General features: G+C 47.8%; 1 protein-coding gene across 3 annotated transcripts in view; it reads left to right on the top strand.

Moving 5' to 3' along the window:
• SLCO3A1 (solute carrier organic anion transporter family member 3A1) overlaps window positions 1-24,011 on the top strand; it is a 345,269-nt gene that overhangs the window by 268,055 nt on the left and 53,203 nt on the right. For all 3 annotated transcript variants that reach the window (XR_010839766.1, XM_059059268.2, XM_059059267.2), the window contains exons 4-6: window positions 1,569-1,832; window positions 17,958-18,122; window positions 23,372-23,570. Coding sequence is in view for 2 of the 3 variants with exons in the window: in XM_059059268.2 (XP_058915251.1) it covers window positions 1,569-1,832; window positions 17,958-18,122; window positions 23,372-23,570 (628 nt within the window). In the remaining variant the exon portion in view is untranslated. The remainder of the gene's footprint in view (window positions 1-1,568; window positions 1,833-17,957; window positions 18,123-23,371; window positions 23,571-24,011) is intronic.

The following is a 24,011-nucleotide window of genomic DNA, read 5'->3' as shown; positions in this document are numbered from 1 at the left end:
GACATATATACACTACCAAATGTAAATTAGATAGCTAGTGGGAAGCAGCCACATAGCACAGGGAGATCAGCTCAGTGCTTTGTGACCACCTAGAGGGGTGGGATAGGGAGGGTGGGAGGGAGGCTGACGCAAGAGGGAAGAGATATGGGAACATATGTATATGTATAACTGATTCACTTTGTTGTAAAGGAGAAACTAACACACTATTGTAAAACAGTTATACTCCAATAAAGATGTTAAAAAAAAAAAAAAAAAGGCCCTACCTGTAGGGTTGCGGGGAGAGTTGATTGGAACAGTTAAGAATGCACTCAGCATGGTGCCTCGTGCAGAGTAAGCCCTCAGTAAATGACGGCTGGTGTTTTCATTACTGTTAGCTGAAGAGTCTTCAGTGAGAGCACTTTACAAATGGGGGAGTGCTCATCTGGTGACAGTGATCATTTCTCTTGCCAAGCCCATCCATCTATCTGGTCCAGGCCTGCAGCCCTATTAGTTCTTAGCTCATATGCTGTGGTCCAGATCTCCAAGAATTTCCTTCCATTCTCCAGGGATATGGGATCATCATCAAAGACACATCTCTAAGCAGCTCATGCAGGAGTGCCCTGCTCCGAAAGGCAGTTGTAGAGAGAGGGAAAAACATCTACCAAGGGGTAAGCAGTAGTTTACATCTTCTTGACTTCAGCTAGCAGATCAAAGAAGTCACAGGCAGGAGAGCCAAACCACATGCGTGTTACCTTAAAGCATAGACCTCGGCCGCAGAGCTTTCTAAAAGAGGACTGGGCCCCCAAACCACAGGCCACAACCAGGGTTTGAATTAACCCATCCCCTAGCAGCTTGGAAACACGACCCTCAACATAAATATTAAGCTAACATCGATTAAGTGCTTAAGCACGTGCCAGGCACTATATCCTGAGCGCTTTGTGTCTGGTGTGGCTCATTTGATCTTCCCAACTCGATAAGGGTAAGTACCATCATAACATCAGTGTTACACAGATCAGTCAGCTGAGGCATGAAGCGTTCAAATTGCTGGCCTGAGGTCGCACAGCGAGAAGTGGGCAGGATTTCAGCCCAGGTATCCTGGCTCTTGATTTCCATTCTGCACCGACGCGTGTGATCTGTGAACTGATTTAAAACGGGGGTGGGGTGTGGAATGGGATCTCAGGTTAGCTGCCTCGTAGGGGGTGCAAGTGAATATACATAGAAAACACTACCCTTGAGCGATAAATGTTTCTGTTTCCCTGCGTTTTTGTTAGCAGACCTTGGCAGCTCCGCCAAGCCAGTCAATTCCAGCCTGAATTCAGAAGGTGTCTGGCTTCTGACTGTTTTTGTTTAGACTGATGCAAGCACAGGGTAGACAAGAAGATTAAGGAGGGAAAGCCATCAGCCTTCAGCTTGAAAAAAACCAGAAGCACGGCTGTGAAGCCCTAGGCTGCTTTGCCCATGGGCCAGTCTTCCCCACCCCAGGCCGTTTCCAGAGCCCTTGGCCTATGTGTAGAACTGATTGCAAACCTCCACCAAATGCCAGGCCCCGCCAGGTCCCCTCCCGCTAACCGTGCTCTTTCCGATTGCAGGTAACCTGGACATCACCCCGGACGACCCCCGCTGGATCGGAGCCTGGTGGGGTGGGTTTCTGCTCTGCGGTGCCTTACTCTTCTTTTCTTCCGTCTGGATGTTTGGGTTTCCACAGTCTCTGCCCCCGCACTCAGACCCCGCCCTGGAGAGCGAACAGGCCATGCTCCCCGAAAGAGAATACGAGAGACCCAAGCCCAGCAACGGGGTCCTGAGGCACCCCCTGGAGCCGGACAGCAGTGCCTCCTGTTTCCAGCAGCTGAGAGGTAAGGGCGCCTCATTGGCAGGTGGCACTCAGGACCGGATGGATGCTGGGGGACCTGAAATGGAATCACACTGGTTTTGCGTGATTTGCCTTCCCCGGCCCTGTGCTTAACTGATCCCTGAGAAGTAAATGCGCTTCATAAAGCAAACGCAAAGTTACTACCATTTAGCGAAGGGGCAGCAGACGAGCCCCCCCAAGCCGAGAGCCCAGTGGCTAACATAGCACCTGATGTATGATACACATAAATGTGCGTAGAAGGAAGAAAGTGAGCGAGGGAAGGAAGGAGCTGGACGTTTCATGGCCCTCCTTTGAACTCTTTCAGGCCACTTATAAGCGCACTGAAGCAGTGTAAGTCTTTGCAGTTGGCTCCCTTTACCTGATGCAGGCGTTCTGGAAAAGCCACATCCAAAGCGCATTTCCTTAGATTCACTCTGTCCTTCCATCCCCTCCATTAGAGATGAGAGCTGTGTTCCTCTGGAAAGAAAGATTAACTCAGTCTTGAGAGCAAAGTCGCACTTTAGCATGCAGCACAGCGCTCATCACCATTTTTAGAGGAAACCAGTGCATCTTTTCTGACAAAATGGCGAGACACAAACAGCGATGCAGAATGATAATGAGGGACCCCGTCAACAGCCCCTGGTTATTTCCACATTTGCTACAGTCTCTTAAGAGGTGAGGATGACGACCGGACAGCCTCAAAGCTGCTCGGTATCTATCCTGGCCCCCTCCCCACTGAGAGGTATGTACAGTGCTCCCTAGTTCAAGGACCTCTTCCTGCTGGGTCCCCTGAAGAACTTGCTGGATTTTGGAAGTGGGGAGAAGCAAGGCTTGCGGTGCTCGATTTAGGGATTTGATGAGAGTCTCTTTACTGAGCTCTGTCTAATGAGGTGCACTTTCTATGGAGATGCTTGAGAACCACGGAGAGAACCTCGGGTGACCTTGCACTCAGATTCTTGCTCTGTCCTTCACCAGCTCTGCGATCCTTAACTTCTCCGCGCTTCTCTCCACAAGTATAAAGTTGTAACACCGCTCCTCGGTGACAGCGTGGTCGTGAGAATTCAGGCACTGCCCTTGGAAGACTGTCAGTTAATACCACCTGTTAGCCAGCGAGGAATTCAAAGACCTTGTGCTAATACCCAGAAGAGACTAATTTAAGAACCTAATGTCATGTTTGACTCCATGTTCCGGGATGGCTTCTACCAAAGTCGTCAAGTGGAATCGTAGATGATCTTAAAATTCATCTCTCTGAGGGCCAGAATGCTCTGTTAGATGAGAAGGCCCCGTGCTTTGTGTCCTCTAAGTTGCCTTAGCTTGGACCCTCAGGAGTATGTGCTTATTAAAATAGTCTCCCCAAACGGGCCCACTTCAGGAGCCCCCAGGAGGCTGGAGGGTGATGCCTGCTGACCCTCTGATAGCGCAGCCGGCCAGACAGTGTCCCAGGGACCAGATCCACAGCAATAGATGGGGCTGGCTTGAGAGCGGGCCTTGCAGAGGGCACCTTGGACCTGGGTGGTGGCAGCCTTTCCAGGTATTTCCTCTTCCCAGGATGATGGCCCTGCTTTCCTAAGCCTCTGATGGTAAGAGCTATACCTGTAATCGCTCATCTTTCATCTCTGGGGATACACAGGTGAAAATGATACAATTGTGCCATCAGAGAACTCACTGTCCAATGTAGCGACAGGCCAGCAAGTCAGAAAGGCGGCCTAATGTGATGAGAACTACAGTACCAGGCAGCACCATAGGTTATGGAAATACAGTCAACAGGCACCGAAAGCCCACCTTTTGGGTCCAGTGCAGAGCTGAGCTGAGTCTTGAGGGATGCCATGGTTTCAGAATTCTCGGGCTCCGATTCAATTACTGGTTAACCCATTTGTTAATTCAGTCAGCATTTACTGAGATCCCGCCAGGCTTCGGGGACACAGCGGTCACCAAGGCAGCTTAGATTCTGGAGCAAGTATAGTAGCAGGGGAGGCACGCAGTGGGCAAAGTCGAACCAATGACAAGATGAGTGCTGAACTTGCTGTGTCTGAGCTGACAAGTACACAGTTGGGTAGATGGGTCTGAGGCTCACTAGATCAGAGCCATCACAAGTTATGGCCTGCGTATACTTGGGCTCCACTTGGATAGTTAATGATTTTTAATTTAGAATTAGCAATTCCCAGAGGCATCAGGTCCATTAATGGACCTAAAGGATGTCCCAGCAGGAAAGGAAGGCAGCGTGTCTAGAAGAATCCCCAGGAGCCAGGGTACAGTGGAGCGAGCTATTATGCTAATAAATTTTACACATGCCAACACACAGAGAGGGAGCCACGGTGGTTTATATCCTTCATTTTTTCCACGTGAGACAAAATGTTTCTGCCACGTGGACATTTTCACCAAAAGTAGCATGCGATGCTGCCAGGCGCTCCCAAACTCTTCATCTGATTTGCAGCCTCGGAAGCCCCGCTGGTCTGCATACAGCCTGAAACACATTTACGGGTACAGAAAAGCTAAGCATCGTTACACATATCAGAGGGATTAACATTGCTCTACAGATCTATATGTTGCAATTTCTCATGCGTTTCATTTGAGCTTGCAAATGGGTTTCTTTCCTAGCCATCAATCTGTGTGCCCTGCCAAGCTCTACAGTTAGCAAAGGCCCCTGAGAAGAACTGCCGTTGGCCCGAGAGCAGCCACTCCACCTTCCTTCCCTCTGGGACCAAGACACACAGCCTCTTCTGCTCCTGGGAGAGCTGTGGGGCTGCTCACCTGGGTTCAAATCCAGCTGAGCCACTTCCTAGTCATACAACCTTGATCGTGTCGTTCAACTCCTCTTGGTTTCACCGTGTGGTGTCTGGTGTAACTTTACAGCAGCTGCCTAAGGTCAATATGAGGACTTATTACCGTTTATAGGTGAGGACACAGAGCTCCCGTTCGGTGACAGAGGACTTCAGGCCTGTGATCACTTTCCAGAGCCCTCTCCCCCGAGAGCAGGCTTAGAAGGTCTATTTCCAACAAAGTCGGCCACCAGTTGGGTTTTGCAATTGTTATAAGAAGGTGAGAGATGGAAAGCTCAGAATCTTGTTCCAGAACTGTGTAGAGAACTGTTACTTGTTGCACAGCCCAGACGTCCCTGTCTTGTGGTGACTGTCACATATCCATTTCACAAAGCAGGCAGCAGGCGAGCACATGCTTGGGCTTGTGAAACTCCAGCATCTCCCCCAGGTGGGAGCCTGCAAATCCAAGACACATTTTTGCATCTCAGCTGTGCGACCAAAGAACTTTTCCTTTCCTCCCTGACTCTAAAGCCCCTCCTCCCTCTTCTTGTTCTTCAGAGCATTTTGCTGATTCATCTTTCAGGACACCCCCACCCCCACCACCTGCTGTGTCCACTCCTCCCCTTTCCTGCACCATGAGCCCCTGGGGGCTGGGACTGCACGTTCCTAGCGTGGTCTCCTTGAATCTGAATGCTCAGAGTTTGCAGAATGGTTTATAAAAGTCTAGATCTGGTGGGAGGAAAGAATTCAGGGGACTGTTACAGACAAATGGACAGTATTATCATTAGCTAGTGTGTTTCTTCTCATATCCACAGTTGTGTGTTGCATTTGGAAATTGACTCCAGCTTCACTTGCCCTGGAGGGGCCTTGTTGGTTAGGACCAGGGCCCTTTCTGCAGCCACAGGTTTCTGCAGCCACGGGTGTGTCCAACTTCCCCATCACGTTCTGTACAGTTTTCAGAACACCTCATGCACTCTTCTCTTTGCTGCTGTTTCTGCCTGGGACGCCCTGCCTCCCTTGATCCACTTCTGGGTGGGACTCGGTCCCTGCCTTCCCAAGAAGCCCTCCCTGTAGCCCCTCTGCGTTCATGCCCCTGTCTGCTCAGTACTAGATTAGCTGCATTCCTCTGTTGCCCTCAAAGCCTCCTCAAAGCACTTGGGGTAACCCCACTACACAGTGGCCCATCTGTTTGCCTGCATCTTCCCAAAGCTTGTGGCTTCTCCAATGACACGAAGTTCTCATTCATCTTTTTTGTTCTTATTGCCTAGCTTAGTGCCTGGTACGTAGGTGATATGGATTGAATGAATGAATGAGTAAACACATGAACACTTTCTTGCCAGTGCACACACACACGCACATACACACATAATAGCAGCTAACGTTTGTTTTTCCTACACCATCATATTTAATCCCCCCCAACCCCATGAGACATTGGTACCATTTTACAGACCAGGAATTTGAGGCTTACAGATGGAAAGGAAAGGCATTTGAACCGTGGAGGGCCTCAGTATCTGTCTTCTTAACCACGACATTGTGCTGCATCTTCGGGCAATAAACAGACTCTCTTAAAGAAAAAGTGGCATCAGCAGGTGCTAAGTGACTTTTCAACAGCGTATACAAAAACTGTGGCTGCAGACGTGTCCTAAAACAATGAGTCTTCTAGACAAGGGTCCAGCTAAAAAGGGAGGGAAGGACAACTTCCTGCAAGCATTGGCGTGTCCTGACCCTCTGATGGACTTCGCAGCGGGGATGAGTGTCACTGTACCAGCAGCTTAAAAGCTGAAGGGAGAGCCCACCTTTGATCACTGAGTGAGCAGAGCAGTCAAAAGCTGAGCACTCTTGTCTCTGCGCCCTTCATGCTGACTGCCAAGTGGCCTCTTCCTGTCCCAGAAAAGATAGTTGTACCAGGTGACAGCGGGTGATGGCTGAGCTGGCAAGGTGGGGGTGGGCCTTCAGGCTCAGAATCTTAAAAACCGTACCCCAAACATGGAATACAGCTGATGACTTCCAGAGCACTTGCACAGACCTCCCACTTGGCCCCCATAGTGCGGCTGATAACGTGCGTGTTGTTACCAATCTGCATGCCACCCATGGGGACACGGAGCTCTGGGGGGTTAAACCGTGCAGCCAGGTTCCCGCAGCTGGGACCAGACTTGGGTCTGAGACTCACAAACCCGAACTCTTTCCTCTGTTCCTCTGTTTCCCACAAAGATCCACTCAACTATTAATGAACCAACTGAGAAGGAAAAAGGGATTGGTCTGGGGTGGATGGAACAAAAGCCTTTACTGTGTTGGAGAAACTTCCACTCTTAATGTCCACTTCCTCCCTCTTCAAAAGAGGAAAAGCAGAGCCCGACTCTAGAGGACCTTCATTTCTAGGGGAGATGAAATCTGCCTGGGTTGGTACCTTCCCCACTCCTCTCCCCACCCACACCCCTAATGTTATCCATCACGGGGTTCTGCTGACTTTAGCACCTAAATATCTCTCCCTCCTGCTCATGGCCTGTCCTGTACTCCAGTCTGCCCTACCCCTCCAGGCTGTCATCCACACTAGGATGTGTTCAGAATGCATCTGATCCTGACAGAGGCCGAGCCCTTCACGTGGCCGCCAGCCCAGTGAGATTCCGCCCCTCCAGCCTCTTCTCACACCTGCCACCCTGTTCCCACCATACCAGTCTCACCTTGCTGGCCTCTTTTTAGTCCTCCGTATATTCCCCAGGCTCAATGGACTTGGCATTTGCTGTTCTCACCCCTGGAATCCTGATCCCATCTTCAGACATCAGCTCACACATCATTTCCCCAAGGACATTTTCCTGACCTCCTGATGGCACCCCCTCCACGGCATGTTGCTCTCTGTGTCATGGTCAGAATGTGACCTTTGTAGGAGTGATCACTTCCTCCATAAGCTCCGTGAGGTCAGGGACCACATCCGTCTTTGCCTTGCCCTTGTACATGGCCGATGCTCAGTACACATCTGATAAATGGGGGGACGCATGGATCGTTGGACAGGCACTGCCCAGCCCAGCACGGTTTGCTGCTTTCCCTAAAGCCCTCCTCACACACAGCCCCTCCCAGAGTTCTGGCTTGTGTTTGACCCACCCACACAGACACTGGCTTAGCAGGAGCTCCACCTGTGCTGAGTGTCACGGCTGGCTCCCAGGTGACTTACCTGTGTGGGGAGGAGGATCTCCTGGTGCCTCAGCCACCAAGTCAGAGGGTCTGCCAGCCCAGTGGCTCAGGCTGACCTGCACTGTGCCTTTGGGTGCATGTCTTTACTTGCCCATCTTCCTAGCGGGTGTCTGGCTGCTTGGGCAGGGTGCATACTCGCCCCCCACCTCTGTGCCACCCACTGTTCCCGCGGGGGCCCCACGTGCGTTGGCCTGGCCGTGGGACCCAGCTCATGCCTCCGGCTTCCGCATCTCTGCCAGGCCACCTCCATCGCCTGCCAGCCAGCAGTCGGTTTCTGCTACATCTTTCTTAATTAAGGGCCCGTTGCCTTTCAGCATAGTGTTATTGTGAGGAGCCTAGTGATCTGAGAGTCCTTGTTCTTCAGGCTAAACGGCTGAGTGTTTTTTATCGTGCGATTCATCTTCAGAACTGTGCTTTCCCCTCGTGTGGGTTTCCTGTTAAAGTCTTCTTTCTTGATTCCGTGGCCAAGGAAACCATCTGCCTTCCCAGCCACTTGGAATTCTGTGCCAAGCTGTGGTTCAGAGGCGGCTGTGTCACAGGTGTCATTTTTACAGGTCCCCAGGGTCCAGACTGGCCAGTGGTTTCATCGTGTTCGTTATCAGTGTCGATGGAGGATGCGCTGGGGGTTATATCCATGAATCAGTCACAACTCCCCATCTCAAGTTATTTCAGCAAAGCGCCTGAGATGAACATATGTGAGGACACCTAGCACGATGCCTGGCACACTGTGGATGCTCCTCGTGGTTTGGGAAGGAAGGGAGAGAGGGAGAAAAAAAGGGAGGGAGGAAGGAGAGAAATAACTAGAAGACAGCATTTCCCAATGGGAGTTCCTTGGAACGTGAGTCCTCTGAGATGCTCAGAGAAAAACAAATCAACAACAATAACAAGAAGTAGTGGTTACATGGCCAAATACGTTGGGAAACCATATGTATACTATGATGCTCTTGGAGAGTCATAGAATATGTTTGTGTTAAAGGCTCTGAGAAGGCCAGCTCTAAGGAAAGCTGGCTGACTTTGCTTTTATCTATATTTCTCAGACTTATGGGATCCCAGGACTCTTTTATTCACGCTAACTCTTCCCGCACTTATGAAGTGTTGCTATGATACAGGATAGAATGTGGCGAGGATTATGGGAGGTTCAAAGGGATATAGTGAGGACCACAGAGGGAGGATTTGAAGACAGGTGCGTGAAGGATGCAGCATTTCAGCCTGATTTTGAAGGACGAGCAGGATCCCCGTGGATGGAGGGGAGGGCAAAGGCTTCCGGGCTGGGATGCCTGAGATGTGCATGGAAGAGAGACATCTGGTTTGGGGAAGAGGATTTAGGGAAGGTCATGAGAGAAGGCAGGCTGGTCTCAGCTTCCACATCCAGCAGAGTTCCTGGTATCCAAAGCTGCCCAGTAAGTCTTTGGTAAATTATGAATGAATTATTGAGGGCCTTCTCATTGCCCTTCTAATGAGACTGGACTTTATTTTATGAGCCATTGTTTCCCAACTAGGGATTTGAGTCAGCATTGTATGTGGGCTTTCTTGAAACACACATATTCAGGGGCCGCATCCCTACAAATTATGATTCTCTGAGTCTGTGGTGGGGAAGGGGGATGGGGGAGAGGTGACCCAGGCATCTGGATGTCTTTAAATCTCCCCAGAAGATTCTAAGTGAGCTCCCAGTAGAAAACGAATGTCAGAGCTGGTGGGAATCCCTTGAGGGGTCTCCACCAGGGGCTAATTTCTCTGGCAGTTGCATATAAGATAAAATGGAGGAGGTGACCCACTGATGAAATAAGCTTGGGTCAGTCTGTGACATGACTCTTGGAGGTTGACATTAGCATATCAAAGGCTCTGAGAAGACCTGCTGTAAACCCAGCACTTCCGGAAGTAGCATTAGGAAGCCTAGGTTTAGAGATGGGCACGTACGTCAGCTTGGGTGCTTGGCTTCACCGTTTCTTTTCTGGACACTGCTGTTTCTCTTTCCAGACTTCCCAGGAATGAATTCTCCCATTGTTAGCATTTTTGTGAATGTCAGATGCAGTGAGCCCGGCCACCACTGAGGTGGGGCACCCTGCTCCCAGAGAAGGTTCTAGGGGCTGGCGTGAAGTTATAAAAATGGCCGTCTGCTTACAAAAGACTTGGCTCCGGATGCACAGGCTCAGCGGCCATGGCTCACGGGCCCAGCAGCTCCGCGGCATGTGGGATCTTCCCAGACCGGGGCACGAACCCACGTCCCCTGCATCGGCAGGTGGATTCTCAACCACTGCGCCACCAGGGAAGCCCACAAAAGACTCTTGATTTCCTTAGTCATTTTCTGTCTGCGGCCAACATGGAAAGATACAATATTGGGGTCTGAATAAGAGCCTGCTGCTTCCCAAGCTCTTTTCTCTACCTCTGAAATCGTGTGGGGATCATGTTTCTTTTTTTTTTTTTTTTTTTTTTTTTTTGCGGTACGTGGGCCTCTCACTGTTGTGGCCTCTCCCGTTGCGGAGCACAGGCTCCGGATGCGCAGGCCCAGCGGCCATGGCTCACGGGCCCGGCCGCTCTGCGGCATGTGGGATCTTCCCGGACCGGGGCACGAACCCGTGTCCCCTGCATCGGCAGGAGGACTCTCAACCACTGTGCCACCAGGGAAGCCCGGGGATCATGTTTCTGACTTCACACTGCTGATGCCAGGAAATGACTGGGATGACCCCAGTTTAGAGCAGCAGCTTGCAGATGCTAGGCATGCCTCTGTGGACCCTTAGTTCTTGCTTTAAACTGTCTAGTGGGCAACCACACTGCTCCTCCTTGGTGTGTCTGTAAGGAGATGGTGACTTTTAAAGAATCAGTGGAAATGATGGGCTCTGGGTTCTCCTAACCGATCCACACCCATCCGACACTTGGGTTTTGCTGTAGATGCTCATTTCCTGTGCTGATGACTTCTTGTTTGTTCTTTCAAACCACGACCTTCTCCATACAAGGGAGGTGTTACTGTCTGCCTATTACCTTACTGAAGATGGGCAGACAGAAGCCTGGTAGCTGCTACTTTCAAAGTTAGCCGTGAGGGGGTGCTAGAAGCTCCCCTGGATGCCCCGGGCAGAGATTGGAGGATGGGTTCCTCTGTAGTGATGAGGCCACAGGGGGCGCAAGGCTGCTGGTCTGGGGCCAAGTTCATGGTAGGCGCTCGCTTCCGGGAGGCACCACGGGCCTTCCCTCCCACTGGGATTTCCCCACCCCTACCTACTCAAGGGATGGTTTGGGCACCTCCAGAATCAGTGATGGAAATGACCGTATTAGCTAATTATTTCCACTTTCCTCACAGCCCATGAACCCGTGGAACATCACGAATGGTGGGATCATAAATTGGTCTCTGTTTCTACAGCTAATGTTCTTTAAGAGACTATGACGGTTACCTTTCAAGGCTATGCAATTCATTTGTTTCTTTATTGGATTCTTTAATCTACCTTGCATGTATAAGCATCTGCTCTTACCAGGCACGATGACCATGTCTGGGGATGGAGCTGCTCCATCTCTGCTCTACCTGAGAGCACCTGGCTCCTCCTATGAGACAGATGGGAGGACCCAGACAAGGGCATCCAGTGGGGTTGGTGGTACCAGGATGACAGCCTGCCCTGGGCATGTGGGAACCAACTTGGTGACTGGTGAACATTCACACTACCCCATGAAACTTCGTTTTTCCCAGGATTCGCTCTACCTTGCGTTCACTCTTGTGCCTCCATGATGGTGTGTTTTTCCACTCCATTATTTCTTCCTTCCTCTTTTTTTTTTTTTTTTGGTCATGACTTGAATACTGTTATTTATCTCACCCAGACCCCCCAACCTCTGTTCTCTTCTAGTCATGGGTCTCCTATGTTGGGAAGCACTTCATGGTGGCTCCCCTTTAAGGAAAGTACTTTTCTGTTGGTTCGAGGCCCCACCCAGAAACCTGAAGATTTAGAGATGAGTCCTGGAGTGCAGGCAGAACTGAGTTCAAATCCACCCTCCTTTGCTTCTCTGTTTTGCATTCTGGGATGCGGACTGTTGGGTTTCAGCCTCTCAAGGGAGCCTTGGTTTCCTTGGGTCTAAAATGAGGATGGTAGGACCACCCCCCATTGTAATAGTTGTGAGAGTTAAAAATGAGAAACCTTGCCACGTTGTCCATCCAACACTGGTTGCGAGGCAGACTTTGGCGGTCATGGTCATGATTCCTGAGCAGTTGCACAGACTGGCTCCATCTCCCATCTTGGGAGATGTTAACCATGCTGTATTGACAGCAGTGTTATTAAAGAGAAAGAAAGTCAAGGCCAACTTCAGTAGAGAGACTGAAGGCAGAGAGATCTGAGGGTCAAGGGGAGTATAATTGAGCCCCACAATGAGCACTTCCCAGAGTACCTCCAATTCCCAGGAAGGACAGTGGACAAGGACTTGTGCCTTCTGACCCCCTGACCTGCTGAACAGCCCCCTGCAGAAGGAGGATCTTCTTGGAAAGCCCTTGGCTCCCAGGAGCTCAGTTCACCTGCTCCAGTCTCTTCTCCACTCTACTCCTCACATCTGATCACATAGGCATTCCTGTAGGAAGCCTGATGTCCTCCTCCCAGCCCAAGGGCTCTCTCCCTATACTTCTATTATATTGATTACTATTAATCCTATCAGACTCTTTTTTACGGAAGTATAGTTGACTTACAATATTGTGTTAGTTTCAGATGTATGGAAAAGTGATTGTTATGCATATATATGTGTGTGTGTGTATGTGTATATATATTCTTTTTTTCTATTCTTTTCCATTATAGTTTATTAAAGGATATTGAATACAGTTCCCTGTGCTATACAGTAAATCTTTGCCGTTAATCCCATCAGACTCTTACCTGTATTCTAGACCAGAAGCCTTGGGCCACATGTTTTACATGCAGTGGGTCTCATTTCATGTTTGTGGCAATCCATGGGATGAAGTCATGTGCTCTGGTCAGGCTTGAAGCCAGAATTCAAATCCTAATGACCTGGCTCCTTAGACCATGTTCTTAGCCATAATTTTATACAAACTTATTCAGTGAAACCTTTTCTGCAGAGTACAGGGCTCTTCTGTAAGCTCTCCAATCCTTTCTTACATTCCTCTGTCCCCCTCCCTTCCTTTCCTACTTCTCTGCCTTCAAACGACATGGCCTAAGCCCTTAGTCATGTCAGATCTGTTCATTTTCCCTAACCCCAGTGGGAATGTTTTATTATTCTTCATTCTAAGAATTAAGCCGCAGCTTGATTACCAGGGGCAGCCTGCAAGCTTAGTCCTCAAGCCAACATCAGCACCCCTCAGAACCCCCACCAGAACAGCACAATGGTTATAAGCACAGGCCACTGTCTGCCTCAGTCCTCTCATCTGTAAATGGAGGATTTTAATCATCCCAGGAACACAGTTTTTTGTGAGGATCATGCTAGTGGATGTGTAAGCAGTTAGAATGGTACTTGGCACATAGGAAATGCTCTGTCAGGGTTAATCCTCACGACTTCTCTAAACCTGCCTTTCTCCCTCTTGGAGAACCCACAATTTTCCAAGAAACTCCATCCTACAGGACTGCCTTTCAAAGACTAGCAGTAGCAAACTTGTTTTCCCTGGAGATCACTCCCCTGTCACTCTTCCCAACTTTGTACCATTCCGCTAGTAGCAGTACCGTGCTCCTAATGAGAGGTGAAAAGGTTTCCCTAGCTGTGAGGCTGCATGATACAAGCCTGCCTGCCTCCTACCCCAGCTCCCAACTTCTGAGGCTAAATCAGAAGGTGAGAGGCAAATAGCTCTGGGAGACTGTTGGTGTTTGGTAGCCTGGTGTGGCCTTGGTTCACCAATTTCTATTTGTCTGGGCCGCCTCATTAGCTACTGCCACCTTGGAGAGTTAGCATTTTATGGGCTTAACAATCCATTTGCATTAAAAAGCTTGGAACACTGGGATAGCCCTAGGATCAAGCTAATTAATACCCCTTTTCAAATTGGGGCTTTGGAGGGTAGAATGAACCTTTGAAAAGGAATCTTCTTTGACAGTACTACAAGTCATTGCAATAAAACCCAGGATGGGAGGAAGAAACTGGGAGAAAAATAGCTGAACACAAGAGGAAGCTGTCATTTCTGGAGGCGAATTGGCTGGGTATAGGCGGAAAAAAGAATGCTCTTCCTGCAGATGAGGCCCACTGAGTCTTCCCTGGGCCTTCAGTCAGATAATTCTCAAACTTAATGATTTTCACATCTAATCCAAGGGAAACTTAGTCATTAGCTATTAAAACAAAAGCAGGCAGGCTCCTATCTTGACAAGGAATCCTTCCAACTGAAATGGAATTATCTCTGGAATAATTAAAATGCTTGCTGAAGTATGAAAATGTTCCATTAGCTGGAGCTGCCTTTGTTGAGGAGTGCCCTCGTCATCCCCAAATAAACCACGATGGCCATGATCAAGGACAAGGAGGTACCGAGGCCCACATAGTTAATGTGATCAAACTCAACTCCTCATTGGCATCATTTCTGAGCCAGAGAACATAGTTCCTAATTGGAGGATGCTGGTGGTGTCAGCTCAGCAGCAGTTTTATTTGCAAGCAAGTGTGGCGGTGGTGCTTTCTCCTACTGAAGTCCCCAGATCTAAAGAGTCTGTACCATAACAAAGAAAATGAAGCCTAAAATAAAAGTATGGTACAGGATGGTTTTCCTAGCATGTCCCCAGTGTGCTGACTGTTTGTCAACAGTGTTTCCAAAGTTTAGATATCTTAATGCCAAAAGACTGCAATGATGGAGCAACAGTGTTATTACCCGCCAAAACATGAATAGCTGGGGGCTTTCAAATTCATTTATTACAAGGAAGTGCTGTGGTCACCCATGTAATCCATACCACTCTCTGTGAAGCTTGGTGTTTTGTGACATAATCAACCAGTCCCTTGTCACAGGTACATTACACCATCACAATGTTTCAAACACTATAGCAAATCAGCCTTCACTCATTAGCAGTGATTTATGACGATGGAGTCTTAACATCCAAGGGGTTTTTGTTTATGAAGACAAATACTTGCTTCATTACCTTCTGTTTATGCCCAGCGTATTTGTCTTCTATATTGTCAAACAGTACACATTTTTGAACATTACACAGTCAACATTCCTCTAAATATTTTTACAATACTTAATAATGTGAATTTAACAAAGGAAAATGTTCCAACGTTTAAACATAGATTTTATTTATTTATTTATTTTTAAATGTATTACTTATTTTATTTATTTTATTTTTGGCTGCATTGAGTCTTTGTTCCTGTGCACGGGCTTTCTCTAGCTGTGGCAAGCGAGGGCTACTCCTTGTTGTGGTGTGCAGGCTTCTCATCACAGTGGCTTCTCTTGTTGCGGAGCACGGGCTCTAGGAGCGCGGGCTTCAGTAGTTGTGGCACACGGGCTTAGTTGCTCCACAGCATGTGGGATCTTCCCGGACCAGGGCTCAAAACCATGTCCCCTGCATTGACAGGTGGATTCTTAACCCCTGCGCCACCAGGGAAGCCCCTAAACATAGATTTTAAGTGTAACCTCTTTTAGACAAATATTTGAGATGACATTTCTAAAAAAGTCAGATTATTATAAATGCTCAAAACCCTGTGGAAAATGAACAGAACACACGCATAAAGGCCCGTCCCTTGCAATAAAGCAGGTATAAATATATAAGTACCATGGATTTAAAGTTGTTTTCTCTCCATCTTTATTCTTATTCCTACCATTTTTAAAGTTTTTGTTTTATTTTGTGCGTGTGTGCACATGCATTTATTTAATCCAAGAGTTACCTTCCTAAGATTTTAGTAGTTTAACAAGAAACCACCGTGCAACAGCTGAGGCCACCAGCTCTGGTTATTGTCTGGTTGTTTCTCGGTTGGGATACAGAATCAGATTGCTCAGCCCACAGTGATTCTGAGCCTCCAGTCATCTGGCTCAGTCCATTCCCATAACTAAGTTCCTTTTAGTACGTCAAAGGACCCTTACTTAAGTCCCTGTCTTATAGAGAGATTTTCATTTTTGAAACTTGGTATCTTTCCCAGAAATGATGAATTTTATGGTGTGTGTATCTGCCAGTTCCTGACCCATTGTTCTGTTATTTTGATTTATTGAGCTTGTCTGTTAACATTATTAAAAACTTATGTATCTCCTATTATTATTTTATTCTAATTAGTTGGGCCATTTAGAGGTTTCATCTCCTAGGAAATGAGATTGAGCTTGTGTAATTAGCTCTCTTCTTTAGGACAGCTGGCTAATTCATCACCTTGGAATGCAGTGTTAGACATTACTCACCTGTTTATTTTGTATGACCATGGGCACTGATTGGTTTTTCCTAGACTTGGAATAGTACTTGCTTCATCTGGGACTCTGTTTTATCTTTTTCTATTTACACAGGTGGAAACAAGTACACCACATGCCAAATGTTCCACATTATTATGAGTACAGCAGAACAGGGGTCCCCTAACTTGTCACTGGTATACCACTTTTACACATTTTTGCCTATTTCCTTACCACCTGTACCGTTATTTACATAACTTTCTCTTTAAATAACTTTAAATCTACTTGTTTTATCCTAGCATCATCTTAAGCTATGGTAGCCATGAAACCATGCATTTGATGTATCAGTTTTATTTCAGTTAACTTTTTTTTTTTTTTTTTTTTTACTAAGTGCACATCAAAATAATGGCATACGTATTGAAATGATGGGGTTGTCCTGATACCCCCAGACCCCTTGCATACTGCCAGGATATGTCATCACTCCATAGCTGAGGAGATCTGGTCAAAGACCATGTACAAAGGATTCTAATGGCTTGCAAGAGCCAAATAATGTGATTACATTCAAAGGATTTTAAGAAACCCAGATCTCTCATTTGTAAAAGCACCAAATTAAAAGGAAATCTGAGTGGTTTATGAAACCACATACTTCAGGAAAAACAGAGTATAATAAAATAAGATTGAGATGCATCACCTCAACAAAACCTGCTTTGGCTCCATTGGTAATGAAAGCGGTTCACAAGCCACAAACCACTTTTGCCCACCATCAAGTCTCATCTGAGCCCTGAGCATCGGGGCTGGGTGGGCAGCAGCTTCTATGTTGCCTTGGGTGTTGAGGAAAGACCACCTGAGGAATAAGGAAGAGATGGAGCAAAGATCTGGGTTCAGAGCGTTTACTGGAGAGAAGAGCCCTGGTTCAAAGAGCTGGGTGGGGAGGACCAGGTGCAGGTGGGGCTGCAGCAGAGGGAGGATGGAGTGTGATCAGAAGTGTGATCCGATAGCCAAGGGGCAGACTGTGGGCCATCGTATGAAGTGTGGATTTTGGCCATTGTGGAGTTTTGAGTAGGAAACTGATTTGAGCTGATCCCATTGACTACTGCATAAGGGAAGGATTATTCTGGATCAAGAGTGAAAACCAAGACCCTAGTCTTCCCCAAGTGAAAGCTCATGGAAGCTTGGCCAGGCGAAGGTGGTTGTGAGAAGGAAGGGGGCGTGGGTGGGTGGAGGTTGGATTATATATGTATTGTGTGCGCGTGGGTATGTGTGTATGCATATACATACACTATAACTTCATTTCTTGAAACTGCTCAGATGAAATATATTTTCTTAAAAGAATAGATACATGTATATGTATACCTGAATCACTTTGCTGTATACCTGAAACTAACACAACATTGTTGATCAACTATATTCCAATATAAAATAAAAAATTTTTTTAAAGTTGCTGAAAAAATAGATTAAATATATTTTCTTAACACACACCATTATAAATATTCATCACAGGTACATTGATAATATATACTTAGATGTATTAATATAACATAATTAATACATTTATAATTATAATATGATTAAGTTATATTTTCCCTTTTGAGAAACAAACCCCAAACTCCTCTGTCTTTTTTTTTTTGGATGGAAATAACTTGTGATGGCTTATAAAATAGTGTTTCTAGTGTGCTGCAAAAAAAAAAAAAGGCATGGTGTAGTTTCTCCTGCTTTAGTAGTTGTCAGTTGAGTTGACAAAATATCAGCATATATTTTGAAGCCAGAGTTTTCACAATTATGGCTGACTTAACAGGTTATAGGTTTTGGCCTGAGCAACCAGGTGACTCCTGATGCTGTTTACTGAGATGGGTCAAATTGGGGCCTTGGGGGCAGAAGGCTTGGGAGTGCAGTGTTGTGTGACCTTGGTTCTCTTCTTCTCTCCCTACAGTGATCCCGAAGGTCACAAAGCACCTGCTCTCAAACCCTGTGTTTACCTGTATCATCCTGGCCGCCTGCATGGAGATTGCAGTGGTGGCTGGCTTCGCTGCCTTCTTGGGGAAGTATCTGGAGCAGCAATTTAACCTCACCACCTCTTCTGCCAACCAGCTGCTCGGTGAGTCTGTTTCTCAGCCTCCCAGGAGGGTGGAGAGAGGCTGTCACTGCTTGTAATACTATAAGAATTGACTGAGACCCGCCAAACAGCCCAGACTGTGCTGTCCCTGCAGAGGCATATACATGTGGTCAGTGTGCCGAAGAATTTCAAAGTATTTTCTTGGAGTAAGACTTACTTGTCTGAGACAATTGCTAAAAGTACGTGATAATAAAGAGCTAAAATATAAAGTGTGCATAGGAGGCATTGTGACAGGCCAGGAAGTCTATAAATCGGTGTGAACTGGAGAACTGGGGAGAAGATGTGAGGAAGAAAGCAGGGAATCAAAATGGATCTTGAAAGTTTAGTAGGCTTTGGTCAAGAACATAAAAAAGCAAGAATATTCTTGGCAGCATAAAACCCACGGTCAGCAAATATAGAGGTTGGAAGCCATATGCTCCCCTCTATTCCTGTGCCCATGGCAGATGTAATTAATGGATCATGACACTCCTTCTCCCCAAGCTCAAGCGTGATCTTACCAGTCTTCTCAGCAGTAGACTACAGGAATCTGCTTCCAATCCTTTGGAGCTGACATGCTAAAGAAAACCAGTTTGTCCTCATGAAGGAGCATTGCTTATACGCAGCCGGGAAAGTGGTCTCAGGGCAGAGAAAGGAGAATGAAGGGTCAAGAATGACTTCCAGGTTTCTGGCTCAGACAAGGGGTGGCACCATTTGTGAAACCTGGAAATAGCAGAAAAGAATCAGATCTGTAGGGAAGGTTGTGAGTTCAGAGTTGAAGTTGCTGAGTGTGAGATGGCCATGGTATATCTACATGATGTCCTGTGCATGGCTGAGGGCTGAAGAAGAAGATGTGGGTTGCATCAGTTTGTGCGTGGTAGTTGAGGACACAGGAGTGGAATTTGCAGAAGGAAAATGTGTAGAAGAGGGGGTGAAACACTGCCCATAGGAAATACAGGCGGCCATAGAGAAGTTCAAGAAGCAACTCCTGAAAGAAATCCGTGGATCACGGGAGTCAAGGAAGAGATGATACCAAGAAGGAAGCTGTCAGCAGCATGAGTGCCCACGCATGAGGCGGCCTCACATGCCTCTGGTCCCTTCAACAACCAGGACGTCTTTCAGCCTGTGTCAGGGCTGTGTCCATGAACCGGCAGCAGGGATGCAGCCCACAAGAGGGAAGGAATAGCCAGTGACTGCAGGACACTTTCCCGAGCTTAGCGGTGGAGGGCTGGAGAGAAGACACGGCAGGCAGTGTGTGTTGCAGTCAAGGGATTGGAGTAGTGATGGTGCTGTTGCTAAGAGACAGTTGCTATTGTGACAGGAAGGACTTGAGCAGGTGTCTAAGCAGAGGGGAAAGAACCAGCAGAGGCGATGTGCAGAAAAGAGAGGGAGTATGGTGGACAGCCTTTGACAGAAGAGCTCATCTGTTCTGAAAGTACAGAGAAGGAGAGAGACACAAGGATGGCCCCTGAGAATGTGACAAGTCCGGCCTGGCAGTCGAGAGGGCTCCAGCCCTGTGGAATTATCTTCTCTGTTAAGTAGAAGTAGATCATGTCCTGAGAGAAATGGGCGAGGTGATATTTTCTGATCTTCTCCTTAGCATTTCCTTCACAAAATGGCCAATAAACCCATGTAAAGGTGCCGAGCCATCATGAGTCATCAGGAAAACACATATGAACACCACAATGACATACTAGTCCATGTCGGCCAGACTGATGGTACCAGGTGTTGGTGTAGATGTGGAGCCACTGGAACTCTCATACACTGCTGGTGGGAGTGCACAATGGTACAAGTGCTTTGGAAAACTCTTTGGCAGTACCCATGAAAGCTAAAAGCATATGCTTACGCTGGGATCCAACCATTCCACTTCTGGGCATAAATCCAACAGAAATGAATGTTTAGGTCCACTCATTTATATATGCGTAGGTAACAGTATCCGAAACAGCTTTATACATAATAGCCCCAAACTGGAAACAACCCAAATATCTATCAATACTAGAATGGGTAAATAAATTGTAGAATATTCATAAAGTGGACTGTCATACAGCATGAGAAAGCAAGAGCTTGTATACATGTCTCAATGTGGATGGATCTGACAGAGTTGAAAGACGTCAGACACAAAAGAGTACATATTTATGAGTTAAAAAGAAGAAAAGTTAATTAAAGTGATAGAGGCCAGAATGATAGTTACCCTTGAGGGTGGAGGGAATGGGGGCACCAGGGAGCTCCTGGGGCTGCTGGAAATGTTTTAATACAGGGGTGTATAAAGGGGCAAAAATTCATCAGTGTTCCCTTAAGCTTATGCACTTCACAGGACGTAAGGTATCAAGTTTAAAAAAATTAAATCCCTACCAGCAATGATGTGGCCAGATCCCAGCACCTCTCCCTGGGAGCTGCTAGGGCAGCACAAGACTTGTGTTTTTCTTTTTTTACTAATAACTCTCTACCGTCCACTATTTTATAAGTATTTCTTCCAAGAGGTATTAGCAAGATGCAGTCAGCCCTTTAGTACCTGTCTGACAGAGATAGGGTAAAATGTGTCTCTCTATAATTAAAGTTATAACTTCTTCATTATACCTACAATCTCTCAGGTTTTGCCCTCCAGCACCCAAAGAGTTTATCTCTCACTTCCTGATTTCTTTGCAGCAGCTCCTTACATTTTGATTACATTTGTTTCAAAGTTGGGGCTCTGTTCTATTTCAGGACAGATTTCCAAAGTTCTCTATCAACAAACAAATCAGTAGTCTTGAGGGCAGAAGGTCAAAAACAATCTCACCTTCCTGCACCTGTTTCTGTCCCAGGGACTCTGTCTGTTAGAGCACTTGCACAGGGAGACCCTCTCCCGCCATGTGGAGAGGCATCCTGGTGGCCCATCTGTCCGTCTGTCCATCCCGCTGGCAGCCCAGGCAGGCAGCACACGTCCCCTCTCCTTGTGCCCTGCCCATAGCATCAGTCTGTTAGCATGGACTCTGGAAGGCTGGCTGCTGGAGGGGCTGGCAGGGGGCCTTTAGGGGACGGAGAGAGGCAGCAGAAGCATAAGGCAAGGCTCGTGTCCAAAAATGCTTCATCAGGGATTCCCTGGTGGCGCAGTGGTTGAGAGTCTGCCTGCCGATGCAGGGAACACGGGTTCGTGTCCCGGTCCGTGAAGATCCCACATGCCGCGGAGCGGCTGGGCCCATGAGCCATGGCCGCTGAGCCTGCGCGTCTGGAGCCTGTGCTCTGCAGGCCACAACAGTGAGAGGCCCGCGTACTGCAAAAAAAAAAAAAAAAAGCTTCATCAGTAGCCCCCCCGCAGACCTAGGAGATGGACCCCTGCAGTCATCCTGGGCCATCAGCACTGTCTCTGGACCACCCACGAAGTCATCAGCAGATGGGGCAGAGTTCAGAAAAGAGCAACACAGATGATTAAGGGCTGATGGCATTGATTTATGCGTGAAGATAAAAAGGACTCAATCTGCATAGGTTACGCTAATGAGGATGGAGTTTGGGGGAAGTTCTGATAACTGCCGCATGCTAAGGCTGCACACACCTCAGGGAGGGAGAGGGAAGGCTGATGATGACTTGGAGAAAAGGTGCCGAAAGCCTGTTATTGCCATAGTTACCATCATCACCAGGGGCTGCTCCCTGCTGCCTCTGATGGAAAATGGAACAAAATGCAACCTGATCTATGGGCGTGGGCTCTGGTCATCAGTATTCACTCACACAAATCCCATCTGCTCGCAGTTCCGTTCATCTTGAAAATAATCTCCAAGCGCCCACTCTGTGCTGGGCACCGTGCTAGGTATAGGGAGCCGGGACTGAGCAGGATGGAACAGTTCTTTCCTCAGGGAAGCTGCATTTTAGGAGGGGGAGAGAGAACAAGAAACAAGAAAGCCAGAAATACCTGAGGCAGCTTCAGATACTGGGGAGAGCCATGCAAACAATAAAACAGGGCAAGAAACAGGAGGAAATCCCAAATGGGCTGCAGGACCACTCTAGATGGGGTGGTCTGGGAAGGCCTCCACGTTGAGCACAGGGCCCAGCCAAGTAAAGATAGAGGGTAAGAATGTCCTAGAACAGGAAACAGCAAGTGCAGAGACTGGGGGCTTGAATGGATTTGGCGTGTTCCAGCTAGAGATAGGAGGAGGATTGAGCATAGCTGGGGGAGCGGTACGGCATGGGGTATAGACAGGCAAACGGGCGAGGTCCTGAGGATCATCTATACCAGGACGAGAGAGAACCAAGCACAGATCATCCAAGAGCATCAAAGAGTGCAGAGATACTATGTTTTTCAAAAAGTGTGACTTGTGCTATTTCCTTTGCAGAGCTCAGCCTCCCTGATTGTTTTTCTCACCCGAATATTAAAATTAATTTGCATTCCTTGAGCACATCCCAGCTGATTGATGTAGTCAGTTGACTTTGAGGTCTGTTGATTGGCAAGGAAGAGGCAGCCTAAACTGGAAAATTAGCCATGCACAATCTACACAGTAGATAAATGGCACACAGTAATTTAAAGCTGAGTTTAGATGAAGTGAATCAGAACAGAACAAAACCAAACAGGAGATTGGAACCCTAGGATCCTTCGGTCCTCCTAAGATGCCCTGAGTCTCTGAGAGTCAGAAATAACAGGTTTATGGTCCTGCTGCCTTGCAGATAGCTCTGTTTATAAGAAAGGGGAAAAAGATATATGCCAGTTACTCACCGGGAGTTACGGAACATATTGATTTGATTGATGCTGCTTCCTGAGAGGTCACAGGGCTGGTTAAAACACGGTCTCCACAGGCTGGTGAGTTCTGGGACCTTTGTTTAAACAGCCTCCAGACCCTTCCTCGCCTGAAGAGTGGGAGAAAATCCCCAATTTGACCCCCTTTCCCGCACCACCTGGAAAACGCACGCAGGGCACATCACTGCTCCCTGATACTTTCCTCAAATGCGCGTGCGTGTTCCCAGCTGGTCTGACTTGTCTCTCGGTTGTTCCCACACCAGCTGGGTGTGTTTCCCAGGAGGGTTCCCCACTTAGCATGCAAGGTGTATGACTTAGACTCCTAATCATTGAGTTTTTACGTGTCTGTCTTCCCCAGTTTTCGTCAGCTCCTTGAGGGTAGAAATGAGGCCATTAACAGACACTCTGGGACACAGTGGAGCAAGTGACACCACAGTGGTGTCACAGGGAACCCTGTCTGTGCAGGGCTCAGCCTCGGGCCTGGCACCCAGTGTCTGCATTGATTGGCCCCTCTTCCCTGGCTAATGGTCCCCGCCCCTCTGCTCTCCTCCAGGGATGACTGCGATCCCATGTGCCTGTCTGGGCATCTTCCTGGGCGGTCTCCTGGTGAAGAAACTCAGCCTGTCTGCCCTCGGGGCCATTCGGATGGCCATGCTCGTCAACCTGGTGTCCACCGCTTGTTACGTCTCCTTCCTCTTCCTGGGCTGTGACACGGGCCCTGTGGCTGGGGTTACTGTTCCCTATGGAAACACGTAAGTCCCAGAAAGGTCTCGCCACCCCTGCCTGCCCAGGATGCCAGGACCCTTTCTCCAGGGCAGGTTAATGGAGCCAGCTTTGTCCCTAGTGACCGTGAGCTGGGAGGTCGATGATGCCTCTGCATCTTCCTCCCAGGGTCGAAGAATCTATGTGAACCTTCTGGGCAGAGAAGGCTGACTTCCACTTAAAGGCTCTCTCCCAGGGCGGCCAGGGGAGCACTGGGGAGACAGTCAGACATTCATTCCCCAGAGGACTCAAATGCCTATTTTTGGCATTTGACTTTAGGAATGACGTGAAGATAGAAAATTAAAAATAAGTTTTATTTTAAAATTCAGCTTAAAATAAGAGACTTCAACAATTCCTTTTTTTTTTTTTTTTTTGGCTGCATTCATGGCATGAGGGATCTTAGTTCCCTGACCAGGGATCAAACCTACACC

The sequence above is a fragment of the Kogia breviceps genome, chromosome 3 (assembly GCF_026419965.1).
Source record: "Kogia breviceps isolate mKogBre1 chromosome 3, mKogBre1 haplotype 1, whole genome shotgun sequence".
Taxonomy (NCBI): Eukaryota; Metazoa; Chordata; class Mammalia; order Artiodactyla; family Physeteridae; genus Kogia; species Kogia breviceps.
This window is presented reverse-complemented; position numbering and strand designations above follow the sequence as displayed.